Source organism: Agaricus bisporus (assembly GCF_000300575.1).
Source record: "Agaricus bisporus var. bisporus H97 unplaced genomic scaffold AGABI2scaffold_4, whole genome shotgun sequence".
NCBI lineage: Eukaryota > Fungi > Basidiomycota > Agaricomycetes > Agaricales > Agaricaceae > Agaricus > Agaricus bisporus.
In genome coordinates this window covers 1,076,639-1,094,984 of record NW_006267367.1, presented here as the reverse complement: position 1 = coordinate 1,094,984, position 18,346 = coordinate 1,076,639, and the positions used below count along the sequence as shown (strand labels likewise).

General features: G+C 48.0%; 8 protein-coding genes across 8 annotated transcripts; 5 read left to right on the top strand and 3 right to left on the bottom strand.

Annotated features, from left to right (window-relative positions):
* Nucleotides 1–1,411: 1,411 nt before the first annotated feature.
* Nucleotides 1,412–3,621, bottom strand: AGABI2DRAFT_191901 (hypothetical protein). Its single transcript, XM_006460071.1, has 11 exons — nt 3,441–3,621; nt 3,124–3,388; nt 2,993–3,070; nt 2,872–2,939; nt 2,713–2,809; nt 1,954–2,659; nt 1,848–1,886; nt 1,717–1,798; nt 1,633–1,666; nt 1,529–1,579; nt 1,412–1,461 (listed from the first exon to the last, which is right to left on the bottom strand). Exons 1-6 carry the CDS (start codon nt 3,578–3,580, stop codon nt 2,456–2,458), a joined length of 852 nt encoding a protein of 283 aa, XP_006460134.1. The 5' UTR covers nt 3,581–3,621; the 3' UTR covers nt 1,412–1,461; nt 1,529–1,579; nt 1,633–1,666; nt 1,717–1,798; nt 1,848–1,886; nt 1,954–2,455.
* Nucleotides 3,622–3,830: 209 nt separating this feature from the next.
* AGABI2DRAFT_191899 (hypothetical protein) lies at nt 3,831–6,275 on the bottom strand. The gene is made up of 5 exons (XM_006460070.1): nt 6,103–6,275; nt 5,949–6,040; nt 5,143–5,896; nt 4,346–5,092; nt 3,831–4,291 (listed from the first exon to the last, which is right to left on the bottom strand). The coding sequence occupies exons 1-5, from the start codon at nt 6,181–6,183 to the stop codon at nt 4,049–4,051; spliced, it is 1,917 nt and encodes a 638-aa protein (XP_006460133.1). The 5' UTR covers nt 6,184–6,275; the 3' UTR covers nt 3,831–4,048.
* Nucleotides 6,276–6,439: 164 nt separating this feature from the next.
* Nucleotides 6,440–7,386, top strand: AGABI2DRAFT_150097 (hypothetical protein; the record flags this gene model as incomplete). Its single annotated transcript, XM_006460069.1, has 6 exons — nt 6,440–6,457; nt 6,505–6,636; nt 6,885–6,982; nt 7,029–7,071; nt 7,128–7,280; nt 7,330–7,386. 6 exons carry the CDS (start codon nt 6,440–6,442, stop codon nt 7,384–7,386), a joined length of 501 nt encoding a protein of 166 aa, XP_006460132.1.
* A 411-nt stretch (nt 7,387–7,797) lies between these two features.
* Nucleotides 7,798–8,768, top strand: AGABI2DRAFT_68702 (hypothetical protein; the record flags this gene model as incomplete). The annotated part of the gene is made up of 6 exons (XM_006460068.1): nt 7,798–8,088; nt 8,142–8,218; nt 8,278–8,331; nt 8,388–8,502; nt 8,566–8,592; nt 8,649–8,768. 6 exons carry the CDS (start codon nt 7,798–7,800, stop codon nt 8,766–8,768), a joined length of 684 nt encoding a protein of 227 aa, XP_006460131.1.
* A 300-nt stretch (nt 8,769–9,068) lies between these two features.
* On the bottom strand, nt 9,069–11,478 carry AGABI2DRAFT_191898 (hypothetical protein). The gene is made up of 7 exons (XM_006460067.1): nt 11,454–11,478; nt 10,890–11,397; nt 10,694–10,840; nt 10,597–10,639; nt 10,387–10,529; nt 9,574–10,337; nt 9,069–9,515 (listed from the first exon to the last, which is right to left on the bottom strand). The coding sequence occupies exons 1-6, from the start codon at nt 11,466–11,468 to the stop codon at nt 9,898–9,900; spliced, it is 1,296 nt and encodes a 431-aa protein (XP_006460130.1). The 5' UTR covers nt 11,469–11,478; the 3' UTR covers nt 9,069–9,515; nt 9,574–9,897.
* A 128-nt stretch (nt 11,479–11,606) lies between these two features.
* On the top strand, nt 11,607–13,359 carry AGABI2DRAFT_150095 (hypothetical protein; the record flags this gene model as incomplete). Its single annotated transcript, XM_006460066.1, has 8 exons — nt 11,607–11,762; nt 11,817–12,032; nt 12,085–12,229; nt 12,294–12,354; nt 12,410–12,737; nt 12,796–12,910; nt 12,959–13,139; nt 13,197–13,359. The coding sequence occupies 8 exons, from the start codon at nt 11,607–11,609 to the stop codon at nt 13,357–13,359; spliced, it is 1,365 nt and encodes a 454-aa protein (XP_006460129.1).
* A 1,172-nt stretch (nt 13,360–14,531) lies between these two features.
* AGABI2DRAFT_135382 (hypothetical protein) lies at nt 14,532–16,149 on the top strand. The gene is made up of 7 exons (XM_006460065.1): nt 14,532–14,560; nt 14,612–14,621; nt 14,676–14,762; nt 14,823–14,916; nt 14,966–15,580; nt 15,648–15,937; nt 15,992–16,149. The coding sequence occupies exons 1-7, from the start codon at nt 14,556–14,558 to the stop codon at nt 16,055–16,057; spliced, it is 1,167 nt and encodes a 388-aa protein (XP_006460128.1). The 5' UTR covers nt 14,532–14,555; the 3' UTR covers nt 16,058–16,149.
* Nucleotides 16,150–16,207: 58 nt separating this feature from the next.
* Nucleotides 16,208–18,285, top strand: AGABI2DRAFT_202863 (hypothetical protein; the record flags this gene model as incomplete). The annotated part of the gene is made up of 2 exons (XM_006460064.1): nt 16,208–16,242; nt 16,289–18,285. The coding sequence occupies exon 2, from the start codon at nt 16,309–16,311 to the stop codon at nt 18,283–18,285; it is 1,977 nt and encodes a 658-aa protein (XP_006460127.1). The 5' UTR covers nt 16,208–16,242; nt 16,289–16,308.
* Nucleotides 18,286–18,346: the final 61 nt, after the last annotated feature.

Sequence of the window (18,346 nt, the reverse complement as noted above, 5' to 3'; positions counted from 1 at the left end):
TATCTCTGGCTTGGCTCCTTTGTCTTCAATATCCTTGTGGTGTCAATCCCATTTTGCGGCTCGCAAATTCTTTAGGGTCGTGACAACAACGAGTGGGCTGTGAGTGGGCCTCGAATCTCAAGTGACTGAAAGATACATCGATGGCCCCCTCAACCAAGCAGGGATCGAAGCACTCGGGTAGAACACTACGGCGGATTGATAATCTCCTTGACTTCCGTCGGACCTCTTTCCTTTCTACACATATGTCTGGACAATAAATCGTCGACTAGCGAGAGCGAGACAGGAACAGCGCCGATGGCGCAGGAACCAGCCGGCCATCTACATCTATAGTCCCAGAACGAAAATATGGATCCTTCACATATCGAAGTGCTGTGTGTCGATTTTCAAACAAATCACTCTATTAGAACTTTTTATGGCGATTCGGACCCAGCCATTTCTCCCTTGTCACGAAGAGAAGCCACCCCAACATCGTGTTTATGTTCGCCTTATTCATTTCAAAGTACCTCGATCCTGATTTCCTTGAAACGACTCTCGTGCACTCCTCCAATCATGAACATCCACGGCTTCCGGGATTACACAACAGTCAAGAACCATTGGTCGACGAGTCGAGTTCCTTTGGATACCGGAACGCTAGAAAAAAAAGTACGAAGCAATGGTGAAGGTATATACTCCGATTTCTAAGCACCCTCCTATCAACCCATTGGCTATCGATTGTCCATCTGCGTGGGATGACTGGGAGTTCAAACTATGCTGCGTGGTTGCACTGCTACCCAGAAGCGCCTGAATTAAACTGTCTCAGGACTTGATAAATTGACTGTCACCTTTAAACGATACAGGCATCGATGCCACTTCATCACGATCTGACTCAACATTGAGTATCCGCCCACACTCACTTCACTGGTTTGCTGGTTTTCATTTGATTTCTTTGTGACGGTCGATGTCTTGCGGCTATACAAGCGTCAGTGTATTGCAATTATAGGTTCTCCCAAAATAGGCCCACCGATCAAAGTTGCCGTCGAACGACCCGCGACAAGCGAATCGTCCCAATCGCCTGTTAGGCGAATGATTAGCTATCGATCGACCCTTCTCCTGCTTCCTTCTTGTGGGCCTAGACGCGCCATCTAGCGCACATCGCCTATGGACCGCTCATTTGTGCCAGGCTAGCTTGCAGATACTGCCCGAGACCAGCCTTGAATAGCCAAACTCCGTGAGATGTATTCCATTCATAACAAATGAATGAACCCCAGATGCCACTGGTGTGTGAATGATCCCTGATTGATGACCCACAGTAAAGGTTTCAAACACTACGGCAAACGATCTGGTGGAAAATATCTAAGTGGCATGTAGTCCTCATTGTTCTACAAGGGCATATATAATTCCAGCGGCTTCCCTGTCGAGCAGACTCATCATTCGCTTGCTTTTCTTGCATCTGACAATTCTTTTTGTATTTTCTTTTTGAAGGTAAGGACCGTAATATCCTTGTCCCTGTAAACGGCACTTATTATCGGTTTCCTCGGTCATTTTGTAGTCATCATGGCTGACATGGAACGATTCGGCGCTATACTCTTCCCTTCTGATGGTAAATAGCAACACCAACTTGTTCATAACGACCGACTGACGCTCCCCTCATAGGTCGTCCGCCAACGGTTGTCAGCCTCATGACGAGGTCAGTTAAATACTAACTGGGGCTGAACTAGACATTTGACCCCATTGTAGTCCAGTCCCTTATGCTCCTCACCAAGGCACTTATGGATATTCAACAACCCGGATCCCTCACCCTGAGGTTTACATGGATTATGTTCGCTCCTCGCCTTTCATTCCAATTACATAGCTGAATTGAATTTCAGATCGCCGAAAAATATGGGCCTCGTGCTTGGAAGTATCAGGTACGTCACATCTGTCCCAACGACCCAAGCTGTATGGAAGTAATGTCTGATATACTTTATTCCTAAGCTTATCGAATCACTTGATGGCATGAACAAGAAGTTCTCGAATCCTTACGTGGTCTTCTACCCCGCCGTCTCTCGGGATGGCATGCCTTTCCCCATCAATAAAACAATTAGAGATCTCCAAGGCTCTGCTTTTCAAGAGGAGATGGCATGGCGGGGTAACGTCGTCGTCGGCAAATATTCGGGAGACCCATTTAAACTTCTAGTCAACGCGTCCATGGCCGACTATCCCATTGTGAAGAACTACTTCATGACACACGGTTGCGTCCCGGATATGTCGTGTTCAGTGCCACCAGAGTGTTACAATTTCGATAGCCCACTTCAACAGGGGCTGGGCATCACGGATTAATGTTTTATCCAACGGAGCCGATTTGAAGTGCTCAGTGTTGATAACATAATTCATATCTTAGATTGCATGCATTTGTATAAGTTTGTGTAGCATCAAGGACTTTTTGGATCCGTCCATATTTATAGACCAGTCTTTACCCGAATCTATTACCGATTCATTAAAGTTCGTCGTGTTCTCCCCGATCCTGCTCAGAGGCGGCCTTTTCGGCATCGGCCCGCTGTTGACGTTTCTTCTCCTCCTCCTTCTTGGCCTTGCAATGCGGAGGTATTGGAGTCGAAGGATCGACTGGTTTGTGAGTGACGCGCCCAACTCGGAAGTAATCTTTATGATCCCTATAGAAAACTTTCCAGTTTTGCATGCTCTATGTATGGAATGCCGTCAGAAACAGGCGTAACTAGGGAAGGCGGTCATTACCTCCAGCTCAGCTGCTGATAATCCACGAAGATCATGAGTTGCGTGATCCTGGTCCAAACAAGTCGTGGCAAAAGCCCTGCTCGCATCAGCACCTGCACTGGAAAAACGGGTCAACTTCAGAACGCAAGCATAGTGAGAAATAATGAGAAATGGACGTACAAGACGTGATATGAGCCGCCCGGACGGTACGCCGAGCTTTTGGTCACGTCATATACTACCCCACCAATCTGTCGTAAGATTTGCATGATTAAAGCCGCCATCATAGAAATACTAAACTCACAGCGAGGTAGATTGGTTTATTGGGGTCACTACCATCATATTGGGCTAGCATGCGTTCAGAAAATAAGCGGTCACTTTTCTTTAAAGGAATGTGTCAGAAAAGTGAACAGGGATTATACCAGGTGAACGAACCGGCATATACGTCCTGAGTTGGAGCCATTGACTTTCATACTCCCACACAAAGCTCCCGGTGATGAATTTACCGGCGAGAGCAATGATCAAGACGAGATAAAGAATGAATTTGAGCAACCCTAGGACTCCGACCTCATGTACGGCAGTTGGGTCAGGCTCCAGAGGCTCAACTTTTTCTCCGCGTGCAACCTTCTCGTCATGCTCCTCCTTTTTCTTCAACCATTCAGCATGCAGGGCTTCCTGCTTCTCGCGATAGTCCCTGTAACTGCAACACAGAGTTCATCCTATATCAAGAAAGTACTGAGGTGAAGGCGTACGCGAGGAACGGTCTATTAGCCGGCTTGTTGGAGACCATTCGATTTGGGATATAGGGATCCTTGACTTTAGGTGAGGAACTGTCGTTTTCGACATATGGGGGCATTTTTTCGCCACCAGCCATTTCTTTGAGCCAGGACATGGGACCAACGGAAATTAAGAGAGTGCCAGCGAGAGTGTGAAAGGCACCGAGTAATTTAAATGTGCGCTGAACGTCTGGAGATTGCCTTTCATCACGTGGGACACGTTGACAGTGACAGAAAAAAAAGGTATTATTAGGTAGCACAACCTGGAGTATATTATACGAATTGTTTGCGTTACAAAAAGAGACATCTTCCTTTTGCAAAAAGAGTTTAATGCGTGGATGGTAAGAAATGCACTGTTGAGGCTACAAAAAAAATATTGAACAAAAAAATCCAGCCTCGCTGAGACGATGGAGCAACCCAGTAGTAAACTACCATGGGAGCTTGAGAAATTAAAGAGGAAAAGATTATAGGTAAAAGTATCCACGAAGGAGAAATAAAGATGTGCATGGAGATAAAGGAAAAAAACCCCCCGCGAAATCGAAAATTGCGTAACAGTATCGTGACTGGACATGTCCGTCGCCGACTTAGGGATAGTTGTGAGCACCAATCTGTCGCTGTTGCTGTTCTTCTTGTTGCCGAGCCTGCTGCAAACGGTGCTCGCGCTCCGTTGCCTGCTGCGATATTGTTACATACGCACCACCAACGTCGTCGTTGAGACCAGGAGGTGATGAAGGTCCCGTCAAGGGTAATAGACGGATATCTTGATCGAAGAGTTCGAAATCTTCCACCCATGTACGTGCGCTCTGGAAATCAGGAGTTTTGATGAACTACAAACAAATATCTAAGCGAAACCCAAGAACAGATAGTGCGCACAAGCTTACCTTTGGCACAGAATCGGTAGCCATCAGCCGGAAGACGTGACTTTGTATTCGCTCATACAAACGGATGACATGTTGAAGTTGAGTGGCGTTGAATGCGCTGGCCTGTTCGGTTTCTAGGCGCCCTTGGAAAACCTTTCCGGTGACAGTGGAAACGACTTCTTCGAGGTAGCGGAGGAGTTCCTGCCGGATAGCATGATCGATGTTGAGTTCAGCAGGACTAGATTGAGCCAGGTAGTTATTGAAGATGAGTGAGGCAGTCTGGATCAACTGTTCATGATGCTTCTCCATAGCAGCTTGACCCGGTGTGCTACGGCTACCAGGCCGAGCAAGGGGATTGGAAGCCATGGCGCTGGAGGTGATGAGAAACTTGCGTTTGAAGTCTTCAACCTCCATCCAAAATGCAAGGTTTTCCTCGCAGAAATTGTGCCTCAGGAACTCGCGAAACATGCTTCGTAATCTTGGCTGTTCTAGAATATAATGTAGACGATCGGCATTACTCTCTTTGGATCGCTTCTGTGCATTTTGTGCATTGAGCTCTGCAACAGACGCACGACGATGGACGCGGCCTTCGCGGGTCGTGGTCTCACCAGTCTCATCAGACTGGGCATCAATAGAGGAGCGGTCAGCCAGATTAACTGAAGAGCTGCTGGGAGAATCGGTGGTTGAGCGCGAATCTCCCCAGCGGGCGACCCGTTTCCCTTCCTCCGTAATCTTGTATACGGCTTTGTTGGTGCATCGGAATTCTCCCTGGGAGGGTGTGAGAAAGTTTCTCAGGTCTACGAAAAGAAGCTGCTTACGTTTACAGGAGGTCCAGATGAGCCTGGGGGCGTCGAGCCACGGACGGTGAATATGATGGCAGAATCAGTGTTCTTCCGCTTGTCACTAACGAGGGCTATGAGGCCGAAACGAACAAACTGGGCAGCCATTTCGGCGGCCTCCTCACGACCAACAACTGATGTGAAATCACAGAGCCACTCGAGGGCTTGTACAGCATAAAAACAGTATCGGTTGGAGACCAAACCTTTGGAACCCTTCTCAGCGAGGTCAAGGAGAGGAATGCCCTTTGCCCTCTCGTTGTAGCGGAGGAATAGGTCCGTGTCGTTTTTATTGATGGAAGGAGGATAGTTGGGTTGTCGGCCAACAAAACGGCGGAAAAGAGCGGTAATGACGGATTGTGTAACGATTATTTCATCATCAGATAGGCGGCGTTCCAAATGTAGGAGTTTGATGCAGATGGGCTGGGAACCGAAGACGGGTTGGAGATGGTCTGAGTTTATGCCGTTTTTGCTGATAAATCGTTCGAGGACGTGAAGGCCCTTTGCGGTTAGCTGGTAGACGCCACGGTCCTTGAAAAGGTTGGAAGTAGGGTCGGTTGCATTTTCGATGAGGCGAGCATCCATGAAATGCTGGCACATGGCTTTAGCCATGTCACGAGTCATTGAAAAGGTCGTGGTCGTGGTTGTCGTGACTACTCGTGATGGTTCTCTGGGATCTGGACCGCGATTTGACTGGGAGAACTTGAGAGAAGCTAAATTTTGGGCGGCCTCGTCGCTGGGGGACGGGAATGAGAGGGCGATGTGATATCAGGGAACAATGGACATACGTCGTGAAGGAGTGGGGAAAATTGCGGAAAAACTGCTTGTGGGGGAGAAGGGGGAGGGAGACGACGAGGGTGGCAAAGAGATCGAGGGTGTCCTAGAACGAGATGAAGAGTGAGAAAGAAGAGTGAGGGGGGGAGAGGACGGGGGAGTGCATACTTTGAGGAAGGGCCTCCCCCGTTTAGTGGTTTTCATCATGTGGGACGAGCTCCCGGCGTCCGGATCCTGGAAGGAAGACATTGTGGAGGAGAGAGAAAGAAGAGAAACGGGGAATGGCACTGCAGAAGAGCCGAGGGAAAAGAAAAGGCGGAGGAGAGGACAGGGCGAGGAGCAGAAGAAGAGGTGTGGGAAAATGCCGGCTCGGTTGCCAATCCAACCCTTTCCCACAAGGGCAACCGCCTTGCCTCATGCCTGCCCGCCCCCTGATTGGCCGGCCTCTTGATCACCGTGCCACTTACCCGTCCCTACCCCGTGCGTCCTCCTTTCTCTCCCCCCCATGAATCCCAACCTCACAGTATGTTGTCGCCCCATCATTCACACCCGTCTGATCCCCGGATTCAGGACCCCGCAGGCGTTCAGGCCCTCCTGGATCAAATTAGGTCATCGTCAGCATGGCAGCAGTTGTCCGCCTCCCATCCACAGCCCACGGAACACCCCCCGCAGTTAGCCAAGCCCGAGCCGCCGAATTCCTCAGTCGCAACGCTCCTTTCCCAGCTGCAGTCCCCACCTCATTCCCAATCACCAGAACCCACCTCTTCCTTTCCTCAACCGGATGCTCCTTCGCTTTCGGAAAAAGATCTGCGCTTCGTTGATCTCGACGATGCAATGCCCATCCTTCTGCGTCTTTCACGTGAACCCTCTTTCATAGACGAGATCAAGAAGGTATCGCCACTTCCCCGCCCTGGCCCACGTCTTCAATTCTTTTAAATAGTCATCTACAGATAAAGCAGGATCAAGATGCACTTGAGCGTCAGCTATGGGAAGAGCGGCGGAATATTCACAGAAAATACGAAGACAAACTGAAAGCAGCCCAGACCAAGTATGTGCATGCCAAGCAAGGCTCGGCTTTGTTCACCTGTCAACAGGGCGAACATAATTGGTGTCAACGTCTCCAAGCACGAGTCCGACGTTAGTGGCAAGCTGCTGATAGTGTCATTCTCTGATTTCGCCGCTTCATCAACCAGATGATTGTCGATGCTCACAAAAAGGAAATTCGCAAATTTGATACTAACCGCGCTCTATCTGCCTGGGATAGCCTTGTATCTCAGCAGCAGCTTAAACTTCAAAAACTCAAGGTCCCTACAATGCACATCACAACGGAGTCTCCGGCACGGGAGGTATGCCCCTTCTTCAATCAAATTTTGCCATACTCATCATCAGCTCCAGCTCCAACAGCGTGTTTTACAGGTGTTGATTAGTATCATCGGACCTTCTATAAAGTAAATTCGTTCAGTCCGGATGTCGGCCCATCTTTAGAATCAAAAGTGGCTGTGCCCTATTCTTCCTTTGCTTGATCATGATGAGTACTGCCGACTTTAACGCGTTCGGGAAGGTGTTTTCGGATCACGTATTATTGGAACGCTCTCATTGTATCGTTGTCATTGACTGTATGTTCTTATGTCGAAGTCCTCGAAACTTGTCGAAAGTACATAATGTGATCTCGCGAAGAGCAAGCTTTGCTGCTTTCCGTCACCTGTCTAGATGCGTACGTATCTCAGATCACTTCTCTTTCCCAGGAACCTCAAGGTCCAATTGAGTTTTCGCTGACTTTCGGGTTGATACATGTTCTCCATTTATATACCTCCTCCAATCTTCCTTACTTTCTTTTTCTAAACGGTTTAGCCTCTCTATCCCATGCCTTTCATTGATCTTCATAGCAAGGATGATTTTGTTTCTATTTTTTACATCACAAATAGCGAATTTGGCAACGTGGGCGGCTTTGACCCCGAGAAACCCACCGTACTGATCCTCCATCCCGTATTTCTCGACCTACAATGGATTGACAATCACTGGGGGGACCCTCGGATATACCAAAACTGCAATCTTATTGCCTTCGATATGCGCTGTTCAGGGAGATCCGTTTCTAGACCGAGTGCGCGACACGATAACTGGGTAGAAGCTGCCGACATCGCGCTCTGTCATATGGTGAGTTGTGTCGTATCTAACGAAACAGCAAGAAAGCTAAAGAGTCTTTACAGAAACTGCGGCTTCCACCGTGTCATATCCTAGCTCTGGAGTCTACAGCTATACTATGTGCATTGCGTCTCGCTGTCTTGTAAGTCATTGCCGCCTAACACCGCTCCAAAGTGTTGACGACAATGTTGTACCGACAAGGTTTCCGGACATGTATCTCAGCCTGGGGCTTTGCAACATCCCTTCACCTTCCGAGTACGTTGACGTGGCTCAATCAAAATGACAAATTTCTAAAGTCTACTGAACCCCAGGTCTCATCGAGCATCTTCCATTATAAGTGAAATAATGGAACGGTGGTGCTTTGCGGAGGACATTGAAACATTTGAACACGCAGGATTGGAAGCCGTCCATTTACTCTGTGGTCCCGTCAGTCAAGCTCTTTCTTTTCAATCAAGGCTCGTGTTTCTTATTTGGAAATTTGATGATTAGGACTGTGATAATGATCTTTACGACGATGTTAGTGGAAAATCTGTTTACACATCGAATTTATCCGATCAAATCTCTCGTTCTAGCTGATCTCATATTGGGCCACGAAAACACCTCCAGAAGAGAGAAAAAGAATTGCAGAGCCTGTAGGCGTTTACCTAAATGTACGCAAGCCCGTTATATTCTATATCACGTCTTGTCCTTAAAACTAGCGATTGCAGCGGACACCATTGACAGCTGATATGCTAGAACAAATCAAGCAACCTGTACTCATATTCCATGTCAGTATTGGTATATATCGGCTTCGTACGTCTTACTGACAATTCTGTAAATAGGGTGCAAGAAACGAGATGCACGGCCTCGAACATGCCGAGAGTCTGAAAGAAGCATTGACTAGTGTGGAAGGAGGCGCGATACTTGTACCCATAATAGGCTCGTGTCATGCTATTGCCCCTTCAACCGCCACAGGACGTTTGCTAAGACCGGAACCCTAGGTGGATCTTCTAACCTGTCTCTCGATCACAACTCAGCATCAGCATTGAATAAAGTCTACGCCAAGTTTTTATTGGAACGTGTCCCACGGCCAGATTCGAAAGTCCCTTTTGAAGACGTCAAAATCGAACCCCGAATGAAAAAGGCACTAGAAAAACTAGCGAGCTTTATGGGCAAGCCAGAAATCACTGAAAACGATCCAATGTCACCGATATCCTTCTCGTGTCTTTCGGAAGAGGGGATTCAACGACAGACGGAACTTTTGCTGAGGTATGCGGCTGGACGGAATTCTAGCTTCTCTCCGTTAGGTCCAGATGGAAGGCCCCTCCGAAAGTATGGGAGTGTTGCTAGATTGCGTTTGCTTTTGTAACGCGTCATGATCTCCTTGTATATTCGCAGGTTTTCCGATCGTATTGGTCGTCATTGGTTTGAGGGCGGTCAAGATGGCCTCTCCGCCACCGGTATGTTCTGGTACTTGACAGATAAATCCTTCATCCTCACGCATCTGCATCCTCATAGATCCCGCCTTCATCGCTTCATGTGCTAAACATGGGATACAATCAAGGACTCCATCCAGCGGAAACCATGAAATCGAAAAATGTTCCGAAAAAACACACTCAAACCAAATGTTATCCGCTGAAATTCTCAAGTCTCCTCTGATGAGGTTTGCTGCAGATCCTCTTTGTACTCTAGGACGAGCCGGTTTTGCTTGAGAATGACATATATCCGACTTTTATCATACCCTCTATATCCATGCATATCTACAGAATCTGTGTTATAGTCTACTTCTATTATAGAACAACGAATTCACAACAATATCTGAATGGTTCTTGACGAACACGATTATAAATCCCCTTCAGCTAGCTTGGCCTTGTAGTACCTGACCATTTCCTCTATGCCCATACGTGCAGTCCAGCGAGGCTGCCAACCGAGCGACTGCTTTGCCCTTGTCGTATCAGGACGACGCTTCTGAGGATCATCAGTAGGCATCGGCTTGTGTACAATCTCGACACGCTTCTGATGCGTAATGCCATCTTCAGCTTGTACCTTCTCGACGATCTCCCGGACGAGCTCAGCGAACTCGCCAATGGTGAACTCATCGCCGTTGCCGATATTAACTGGGCGACTTTCATCCGAACCCATAAGCGCAATGAGACCATCGATCAGGTCGTGGATGTATTGGAATGATCTGGTTTGTGTGCCGTCGCCATAAACCGTCATATCTTCGCCTTTAAGCGCCTGGACGATAAAATTCGAAACGACGCGACCATCATACGGGTTCACTACGTAGAGGGTTAGCACGAATCACGGTGGGGAAAATAGAAAACTTACTACGAGGACCATAGGTATTAAAGATACGTGCAACACGGACATCAACTCCGTCCTGCCGTTGGAAGCCGTAGGTTAACGTTTCCGCAACACGCTTTCCCTCGTCGTAACAGGCACGGGGTCCAATTGGGTTAACATGACCCCAACTATCGAGATATCAAAAAATGTGTCAGTGGTTCGTAATCCGTCCCTGTGTGATGCAACCAAACTCACTAGTCCTCATGTTGCGGATGAACCTCAGGATCACCATAAATCTCTATGGGCGCAAATTAACTGATGCCATAGAGTTTCGACGATGAAGGAACCTTACCAGACGTGCTCGATGTGAGGAAACGTGCTTTAGTACGTTTGGCCAAACCGAGCATATTAAGCGTTCCCATAAACGATGTTTTGATCGTCTTGACAGCATTTACTTGATAATGCGGAGGGGACGCAGGACAGGCGAGGTGATAGATTTCTAACTATAACATGAGTGGGCCGTGATGGGGCAGGGTCGAAGTACCTACGGTCGCATTCAATCATGAATGGCTCCACGACATCGTGGCGAACCAATTCAAAATTGGGATGACCAACCCAGTGACTGACAGTTGTCTTGGAACCGGTGAAGAAATTATCGAGAACAGTGACTTCGTGGCCGAGGAGCATGAGGCGATCAACAAGATGGGAGCCGACAAAACCAGCTCCACCAGTAACTAGGACACGCTTGCGTTGGGACAGTGGGAGAAGTTTGACAGGCGGGAAGCGGGAGAGTGTGCTGTAAGATACAGAGGCAGTTTCCGGAAAGTAAATTGAAGTGGGTTGGAAAAGCGTGTAGCCACTGCTCAGCTTGGCATGTTCAGCCTCTGCTTCCTTATCACTGAGGTTCACTATGGCTTTGGTGTCATTATTTGAGATAATGTAATGAGAGCGGAGGTATAGAGATCGAAGGACATCAAGAGGGACTCGCGAGTCGAAACCGAAGCGGTCCAGGCCGACCGTGGTGATCTCATTGCCTTCCTTATCAAAGGTTTTGATCTAGACAAAACAGGACTGAGTCAGAGGCGGGAATGGGGGCAGGGGGAGAGACATACATAGGAGGGAGACATTAGGATCGAGGGGAGGCCGTATTATGTTGCGACGTTTCGTTTTATACTAGGGACCGAGGGTCATTTCTTTTTCCTAATGCGGTTTCCGTGCCCGATCACAAAAATTATCATCATCCGTTCCTGTCTCTGTCCGTTATAATGCCTCGCGCCCAGTCCCAGCCACAGAAGCCCAGACACGCCCCCCTCCACGTCCAGCTAAATGAAGACCAGGCTCAGGCAAAGTACGGCCGCCTTTCCCAGCCAGGAAAACGCAAAAAGTCGCGGAAATCAGACGACGACCATGACGTCCCAGATGTATCGCCCTTATCCATCCGAGCCCAACTTTCCCCTGATCATTGCTAAAAACAGGTCACCCTAGATCAACAAACGTCTCGCAAGATCTTTGAACTCGCCAAAGACCAACAGGATGAATTCGAGGTACCAGATGTTGATGAAGAAGTCCCCGATGATCAAATCAATACTCTTTCGTTCACTCAACTGCGCTCACAATCTGAGGAAGAGGAGGCAGAGGAGGCAGAGGATGAATCAAATCTTGATGACTACCAGGAATTTGAAGAAGAGCTTGTGAGCGACATCACGTTCTTGCCCCCATCTTTCTTGCTGAGAGCAAGCTCAGGAAATAGATGAAGAAGATATTCGAACCTTGAGTGCCCTGTTACCTGCAAACTCTACAGAACGGCGAACCTTGGCAGACGTTATCTTTGCCAAACTGGATAATGCTGAAAACAACTCGGCGGCCACAATTCAAAGAGTGCATCAAGGTTCGCTCCAGGCCACTTTTCTTATCACTGGTAGCAAGCCTCTCAAACCTACTCTTATCCTCAGATCGAGAGAAACCTGATCCTGCCCTTGGTCTCAATCCCACAGTTGTTGAAGCTTATACCAAGTGTGTTCCTCATACACTCATATGAAGTCATTCCTCATCTTCTTGACGCCCCCAGGCTAGGACTCTTCCTGCATAAATACAAGTCAGGACCCTTACCTAAACTTTTTAAAGTTATTCCTTCTCTTCCAGCATGGGCCCGAATGCTGGCACTCACAAGCCCTGAGAATTGGTCTCCCCATGCCTGCCGAGCCGCCACACGAATTTTTATCTCCAGTATGAAGCCCCCTCAAGCACAGTTATTTCTTAGCGTGGTCCTATTAGATGCTATCCGGGAAGATATTCATGAAAATAAGAAACTTAATGTCCAATACTACGAGGCACTGAAACGAGCGTTGTACAAGCCTGGCGCAGTCTTCAAAGGGATCATTTTCCCCATGCTCGAAGTGCGCCCGATATACAATCTAATAGGAACTATGCCGTTGCTAACCCCATTCTGAATAGCAAGGATGCACTTTGAAGGAGGCTGCGATTGTTGCCTCAATTCTTGCTCGTACGAAGGTGCCTGTCTTACACGCCTCAGCGGCCTTGCTTCGGATTGCGGAAATGGATTATTCAGGTATGGCACCCATATAAACTCGCCTTCATTGACGCGAACTTCTGATAGGCCCAAATTCCCTGTTTATCCGCGTTTTGATTGATAAGAAGTTTGAGCTGCCATACAAGGTGGTAGACGCTCTGGTCTTCCATTATATTCGGCTGTCCAACACATATAAAGCCAAAACAAGGGGTGACTCCGACAAACTTCCTGTTCTTTGGCACCAGAGTCTACTAGCCTTTTGCCAACGGCAAGTATTTGCGTTAATTCCCGTTCGAAATTGCGCTCATTAGTCCAAAAATTCCAGTTATGCGTCGGATTTGACTCCAGAACAAAAAGGTGCATTGTTAGATGTTGTAAGAGCGACCCCACACCATCAAATCGGTTCCGAAATTAGGAGGGAACTTGTCAATTCTGTCGAGAGAGGTGCACCAAGGACGCAAGCGGACGGTGACATAGTCATGTCGTAAGGTGGGAGTGCCCACTCGACTTCGCCTCTTAGGGTCCCACTATCCATGAAATTCATTTCCCATTGGCAGTAATGATCTGCGCATGGAATGTTATTTGCGCTCAGCATGTCACGCGGTACCATTGCTGGGAAGGTGACGAAATTTCCAAATTTTTGGGTCAAGTTCTCCGATCCCATTTACCAGTCAGGGTGTGATGTGTTCCGGTGTTCGTCGCAATAGCTGCTCGTCAAAGTCAATAGTAACTCAAATACACTCTTTCATCATACACGTTATCGTTCTAAGGATAGACGCTGCATCACCATTGGGAAACGCTCGGAATAACGAAAGTTGGTTCACAGAAGACCTACTTGCCGTGACTGCTGTTGAACATTGGCCAATTAGAAATCAAGACCAAATTAAACAGCTGACTCGCGGAATTTAATTGCTGAGCAGAGCTAGGATCTTTCATTTCACCCGAAATCATTCTCTTCCTCGACGCGATTATATAGACAGCTCGAGGACGGGAGATGAGTCTGGAGCATTTCTCTAATGCTGGTTCGCATCCAACCAATCCACAGGACCTGACTGTGCAACCAAAGCGATGGGGACATGTTCTGCAGGTCATAAAACTGCCATATCGCGTTCTGATACAATTGGGATTAGTGTCGAATCATATAGCTAAAATTTGGCGGGCAGGCCTCTGATAGATGACATGGGATATACCCGAATGGTGAAACGTGATAGACGTATCATCGGCGGGCGGCCGCATGAGAGTCTGTCAGTGTCAAGCTTGTAAATTTTATATTTTTAATCCCATTTCGGTTATCATCTATTTATCGTATCGAAGGCTAGACCTTATCCCAATGGATAAGTTAAGGCTAACGTCTGATGGGCAACCCGTTGACAGACGGCTGGCTCAGGAAAGACAAATCTAGTTTCATGAGACGGAGCTTGGCCTCTTATGAGGAAGTGAATCTCACAGGAGGCACTGGACCGTCTAATTAAATTAGAAAGAAGAGGTATGATAGGGTATGATTCAGGATAAACAATAAAGAAAGATAGCGAAGAGTGCGACCGAATAAGGTATTCTGATTGCCAGAATTGGTTGATGATCAATAACTATACAGTATGCAAAGCCACCGCGGGAGATGCCGGTAATTGTGAGGAACGAAGCCCATCACGTCGTCGACGCTCGCTCAAGCCCTCAAGATTTCAAGATGAGGTATGTCTATTCAAACTTGCGCTATATCTTCTGCTGATTATCTCGCCTCAGTCACCGTAAGGTGTGCAAATTGTCTCTCTTCAAAATTTCACATATAACTCTAGTTTGATTATAGTACGAAGCACCTCGCCATGGGTCTCTTGGTTTCCTCCCAAGGAAACGTTCCGCTCGCCACCGTGGCAAGGTTAAATCTTTCCCTAAAGTGCGTCACCATGTCTATATCTTGTGTCTCACGACAGTGATGGAACTGTCTGTCTATTAGGATGACCCCAAGAAACCAGTTCACTTGACCGCTTATATGGGCTACAAGGCCGGTATGACCCATGTGGTCCGCGATCTTGAGCGTCCTGGATCCAGTGCGTGGTTTTTGAACATCGATCGTGGTTAGGTCTCACTATTTTTCAGAGATGCACAAGCGTGAGATCGTAGAAGCTGTGACAATTGTTGAAACACCACCTATGATGGTGGTTGGTGTCGTTGGCTACGTCGAGACACCTCGTGGCCTTCGTACTCTCACCACTGTCTGGGCCAATCACCTTTCTGACGAACTTAAACGTCGCTTCTACAAGAACTGGTACCGTTCGAAGAAGAAGGCCTTCACCCGCTATGCCAAGAAGCATGCCGAGGATGGTGGCAAATCCATTGGCCGAGAACTCGAGCGTATCCGCAAGTATTGCACTGTTGTCCGTGTCCTTGCACACACCCAGATCCGGAAGACTCCTCTCAGTCAGAAGAAGGCTCATCTCATGGAGATTCAAGTTAATGGTGGCTCTATCGCCGACAAAGTTGAATTTGCGCACGGTCTCTTTGAGAAACCCGTAGAGATTTCGACAATATTTGAGCAGGATGAGGTCGTGGATGTTATTGCTGTCACCAAAGGTCACGGATTCGAGGGTGTTACTCATCGTTGGGGCACTAAGAAACTTCCTCGTAAGACCCACAAAGGTCTTCGTAAGGTTGCTTGTATTGGAGCTTGGCATCCTTCTAAGGTCATGTTCTCCGTTGCTCGTGCCGGTCAAAGTACGTCAATATCTGCATCGATATTTTTCATTCTTCGTCTGATTGATTTTGTTTTCTATCATTTCAGACGGCTACCATCACCGTACCGAGCTGAATAAGAAGATTTTCCGTGTCGGTTCTGGCGCTGATGACGCCAACGCTTCGACGGAGGCCGATGCCACTAAGAAATCCATCACACCCATGGGTGGCTTCCCACACTACGGAATTGTCAAAAACGACTTCTTGCTACTAAAGGGCTCGATTCCAGGAATCAAGAAACGTGTCATTACCATCCGGAAGTCGCTGATGGTGCATACATCACGTCGGGATCTCGAAAAAATCCAACTCAAGTTCATCGACACATCGTCAAAATTCGGAGTAAGTGATCTTGACAGCAAAGATTTAAAGCAAGCACTGATTGATATTTTACAGCATGGCTCCTTCCAAACATTCGAGGAGAAAGCTGCATTCTTGGGTACTCTCAAGGCTCGAGCGTAGTTTTCTGTGTCTTTACTAGCATACATTTTTCTTCCACTTTCATTATGAGTTAGGACGTATGAATATATTAGTCCATGCACGAGACATTTTCAGCGTGGGAGTATGTGACCAAAAAAAGCGAGCGGGCGTGAACTCTGAACAGCGGCTCAACGCGTTTGTTGGCATCCACGGCGAGTGCACGTCTGGTGAGTCTTCCTTGGCCATATCTCTCCTTTTCTCAGCCATCCTCAGGATGATTCCGCGTCCTATTGATGCTCAGAGCGTCCTCGCTGGGCCTCCATTTCGTGCCAACAACAGTCGCCATTTTCCTGCCATGTTTCCGAACTTCCGGAATGATCACCGGCCACAGGATACAGTGGTTCGCTGGCAGATACTCTTCTGTCCCAACGCTTCATCTTCGTCTAACCAGTCACGACGCAAGGTTACCTACCGAGAGTCTCTCGTTTGCCTCTACTGCCGCCCTAGCAGAGAATCAACCCGCGTCGAATCAGCCAACAGAAAAAAGTCTAACAGAAAAGGCTGTCGCATTGGAGGAAGACAGCTTGATGGAAGATGGAGAAACTATTCAAAGGGCAATCGGGGACAACCACGAATTCGCCGTCGATCCAGTTTCCACAGAACCTTTAGAAGGTGTCCAGGAATCAGAAGAAATATCCCCACCAGGCTTTTACATACAGGAGGCATTCTTCCTGTCTGGTCGTCCCTGGGCTCGCCAGACGGTCAAACCTCTCCGCGGTTACGGACCGCGACGGCTAGTCGTGATACCCGGCCCAGAGGACGAACTCGAAGGCGCCGAAAAAGTATCCCAAGATATGCTGCATGTCGTTGCGACTACGTCCTCTGTCGAAAATGGCTGGAACGCTTACTGTGTTCTCTCAAGATTGCAGCGACGGCGCGATCTCGCAGCAGACAATGGCAATGCCAGTGCCCTTATACCCTTTGCTTGTCTCCACCGTCTTGCACGTCTTATTTCTCAAAATGTTCCAAAAACGCGTGCCCAGTTCCTTCGTCTGCTCTCTGTTCTGACGACAATACAGAATTATGGGGGAAAAATTCAGTTACACGAATGGAACGCGCTCATTGATCATGCCGGGAAAGGCTGGCGGAAGTCTCATGCGGGGGACTTCAGTAATTCTCTTAGCATCTACTATGACATGGTTTACAACCGTTCACCTGGTTCCCGCTTTTCGGACGCTGATTTCGATGACGTCCTTTCTCCACGCCCGGAGGATGACCCCTTCCACATTCACTTGCCGTCTACACCAATGATGGAGCCTGATATTTATACGTATACAACCCTCATCGATATCGCTGCCCGAACAAATCACCCCCAAACGCTGCACCGCGCTACTATACTGTTTAAACAGACCGCTTTGCCCCCCAACAGGATCACGCACCTTGCTCTGTTGAAGTATTTCACCGCCAGGAAACAACTTGCGGGCGTCCGTTCAACTATCACCAAAATGCAAGAACAAAACCTAGAGCTTGGGGTAGATGGGCTCAATGCGTGTATGTGGGCATATGGCCACAACAAGCGGGTTGATGTAGTTATGATGATATACCGCCTACTCCGCAACAATATTGTCCCGGAGGCGTATAGTGGTGCGGATGACATTACCGCTGTTCGAGAAAAACTTCAAGACCTAGAGGGCATCATTATTAAACCTGATTGGAGGCCGAACGAAGTGACCTTCACGCTCATGATCCAGACCATGGCTTATTACGGGAACCTCCGTGCTGCGCTGAGCGTCTTTATCGATATGATATCCACTTCAAACGTAGAACGCGGCGCGCCGCTCACTCTAACTGAGAGTGGTGAACTCCAACCGGTTTTATATTCCCCAACTGTTCATGTCTTTCGTGCTTTGATGCTGGGCTTCCGTCGCCATGGCCCCGGACCTCGAAGGAAACGTCGTGGTCCACAGCCAGGTGGTTTGGAGTGGAACCTTGAAAATCTACAGAACATTTTTGATAGATTTATCGAACTACCTCCTGACACAATGGTATCTGAGGCGACTGTGTTCTGGATTCTCAACTCGTTTAGTAGAATGGGTGGCCACGATATTGATCTCTTGCGGACTGTTTGGATACGAATGGAAGACCGGTTCGGGATGCTTCAAAGAGGGCCTAATCATCGGTTGACGAGGTGGAGACGTAGACTGTTTCCGGAAGCGGAGGATTTAGACGAACCCGAATCAGGATGTGATGATAATTCCGATGATCTATAGTGTTTTGACCCGTCTTTAATACGGTCTATCCAATACTTCCTCCATACATAACGTACAATAT

Bases quoted from the DNA above. Each gene is read 5' to 3' on its own strand.
- AGABI2DRAFT_191901 (XM_006460071.1), bottom strand. From the start codon at position 3,580: ATGTCCTGGCTCAAAGAAATGGCTGGTGGCGAAAAAATGCCCCCATAT. The intron at 3,389-3,440 runs GTACGCCTTCAC...TCTGTGTTGCAG, and splicing joins GCTAATAGACCGTTCCTCGC to TTACAGGGACTATCGCGAGA. The intron at 2,940-2,992 runs GTGAGTTTAGTA...ATCTTACGACAG, and splicing joins ATAAACCAATCTACCTCGCT to ATTGGTGGGGTAGTATATGA.
- AGABI2DRAFT_191899 (XM_006460070.1), bottom strand. From the start codon at position 6,183: ATGTCTTCCTTCCAGGATCCGGACGCCGGGAGCTCGTCCCACATGATG. The intron at 6,041-6,102 runs GTATGCACTCCC...ATCTCGTTCTAG, and splicing joins GGGGGAGGCCCTTCCTCAAA to GACACCCTCGATCTCTTTGC. The intron at 5,897-5,948 runs GTATGTCCATTG...CCCGTCCCCCAG, and splicing joins TTTCCCCACTCCTTCACGAC to CGACGAGGCCGCCCAAAATT.
- AGABI2DRAFT_191898 (XM_006460067.1), bottom strand. The intron at 10,530-10,596 runs GTGAGTTTGGTT...ATATCTCGATAG, and splicing joins CATCCGCAACATGAGGACTA to TTGGGGTCATGTTAACCCAA. The intron at 10,338-10,386 runs GTAAGTTTTCTA...CCCTCTACGTAG, and splicing joins TAATACCTATGGTCCTCGTA to TGAACCCGTATGATGGTCGC.
- AGABI2DRAFT_135382 (XM_006460065.1), top strand. The intron at 14,917-14,965 runs GTGCGTGGTTTT...ACTATTTTTCAG, and splicing joins TCTTGAGCGTCCTGGATCCA to AGATGCACAAGCGTGAGATC. The intron at 15,581-15,647 runs GTACGTCAATAT...CTATCATTTCAG, and splicing joins CGTTGCTCGTGCCGGTCAAA to ACGGCTACCATCACCGTACC.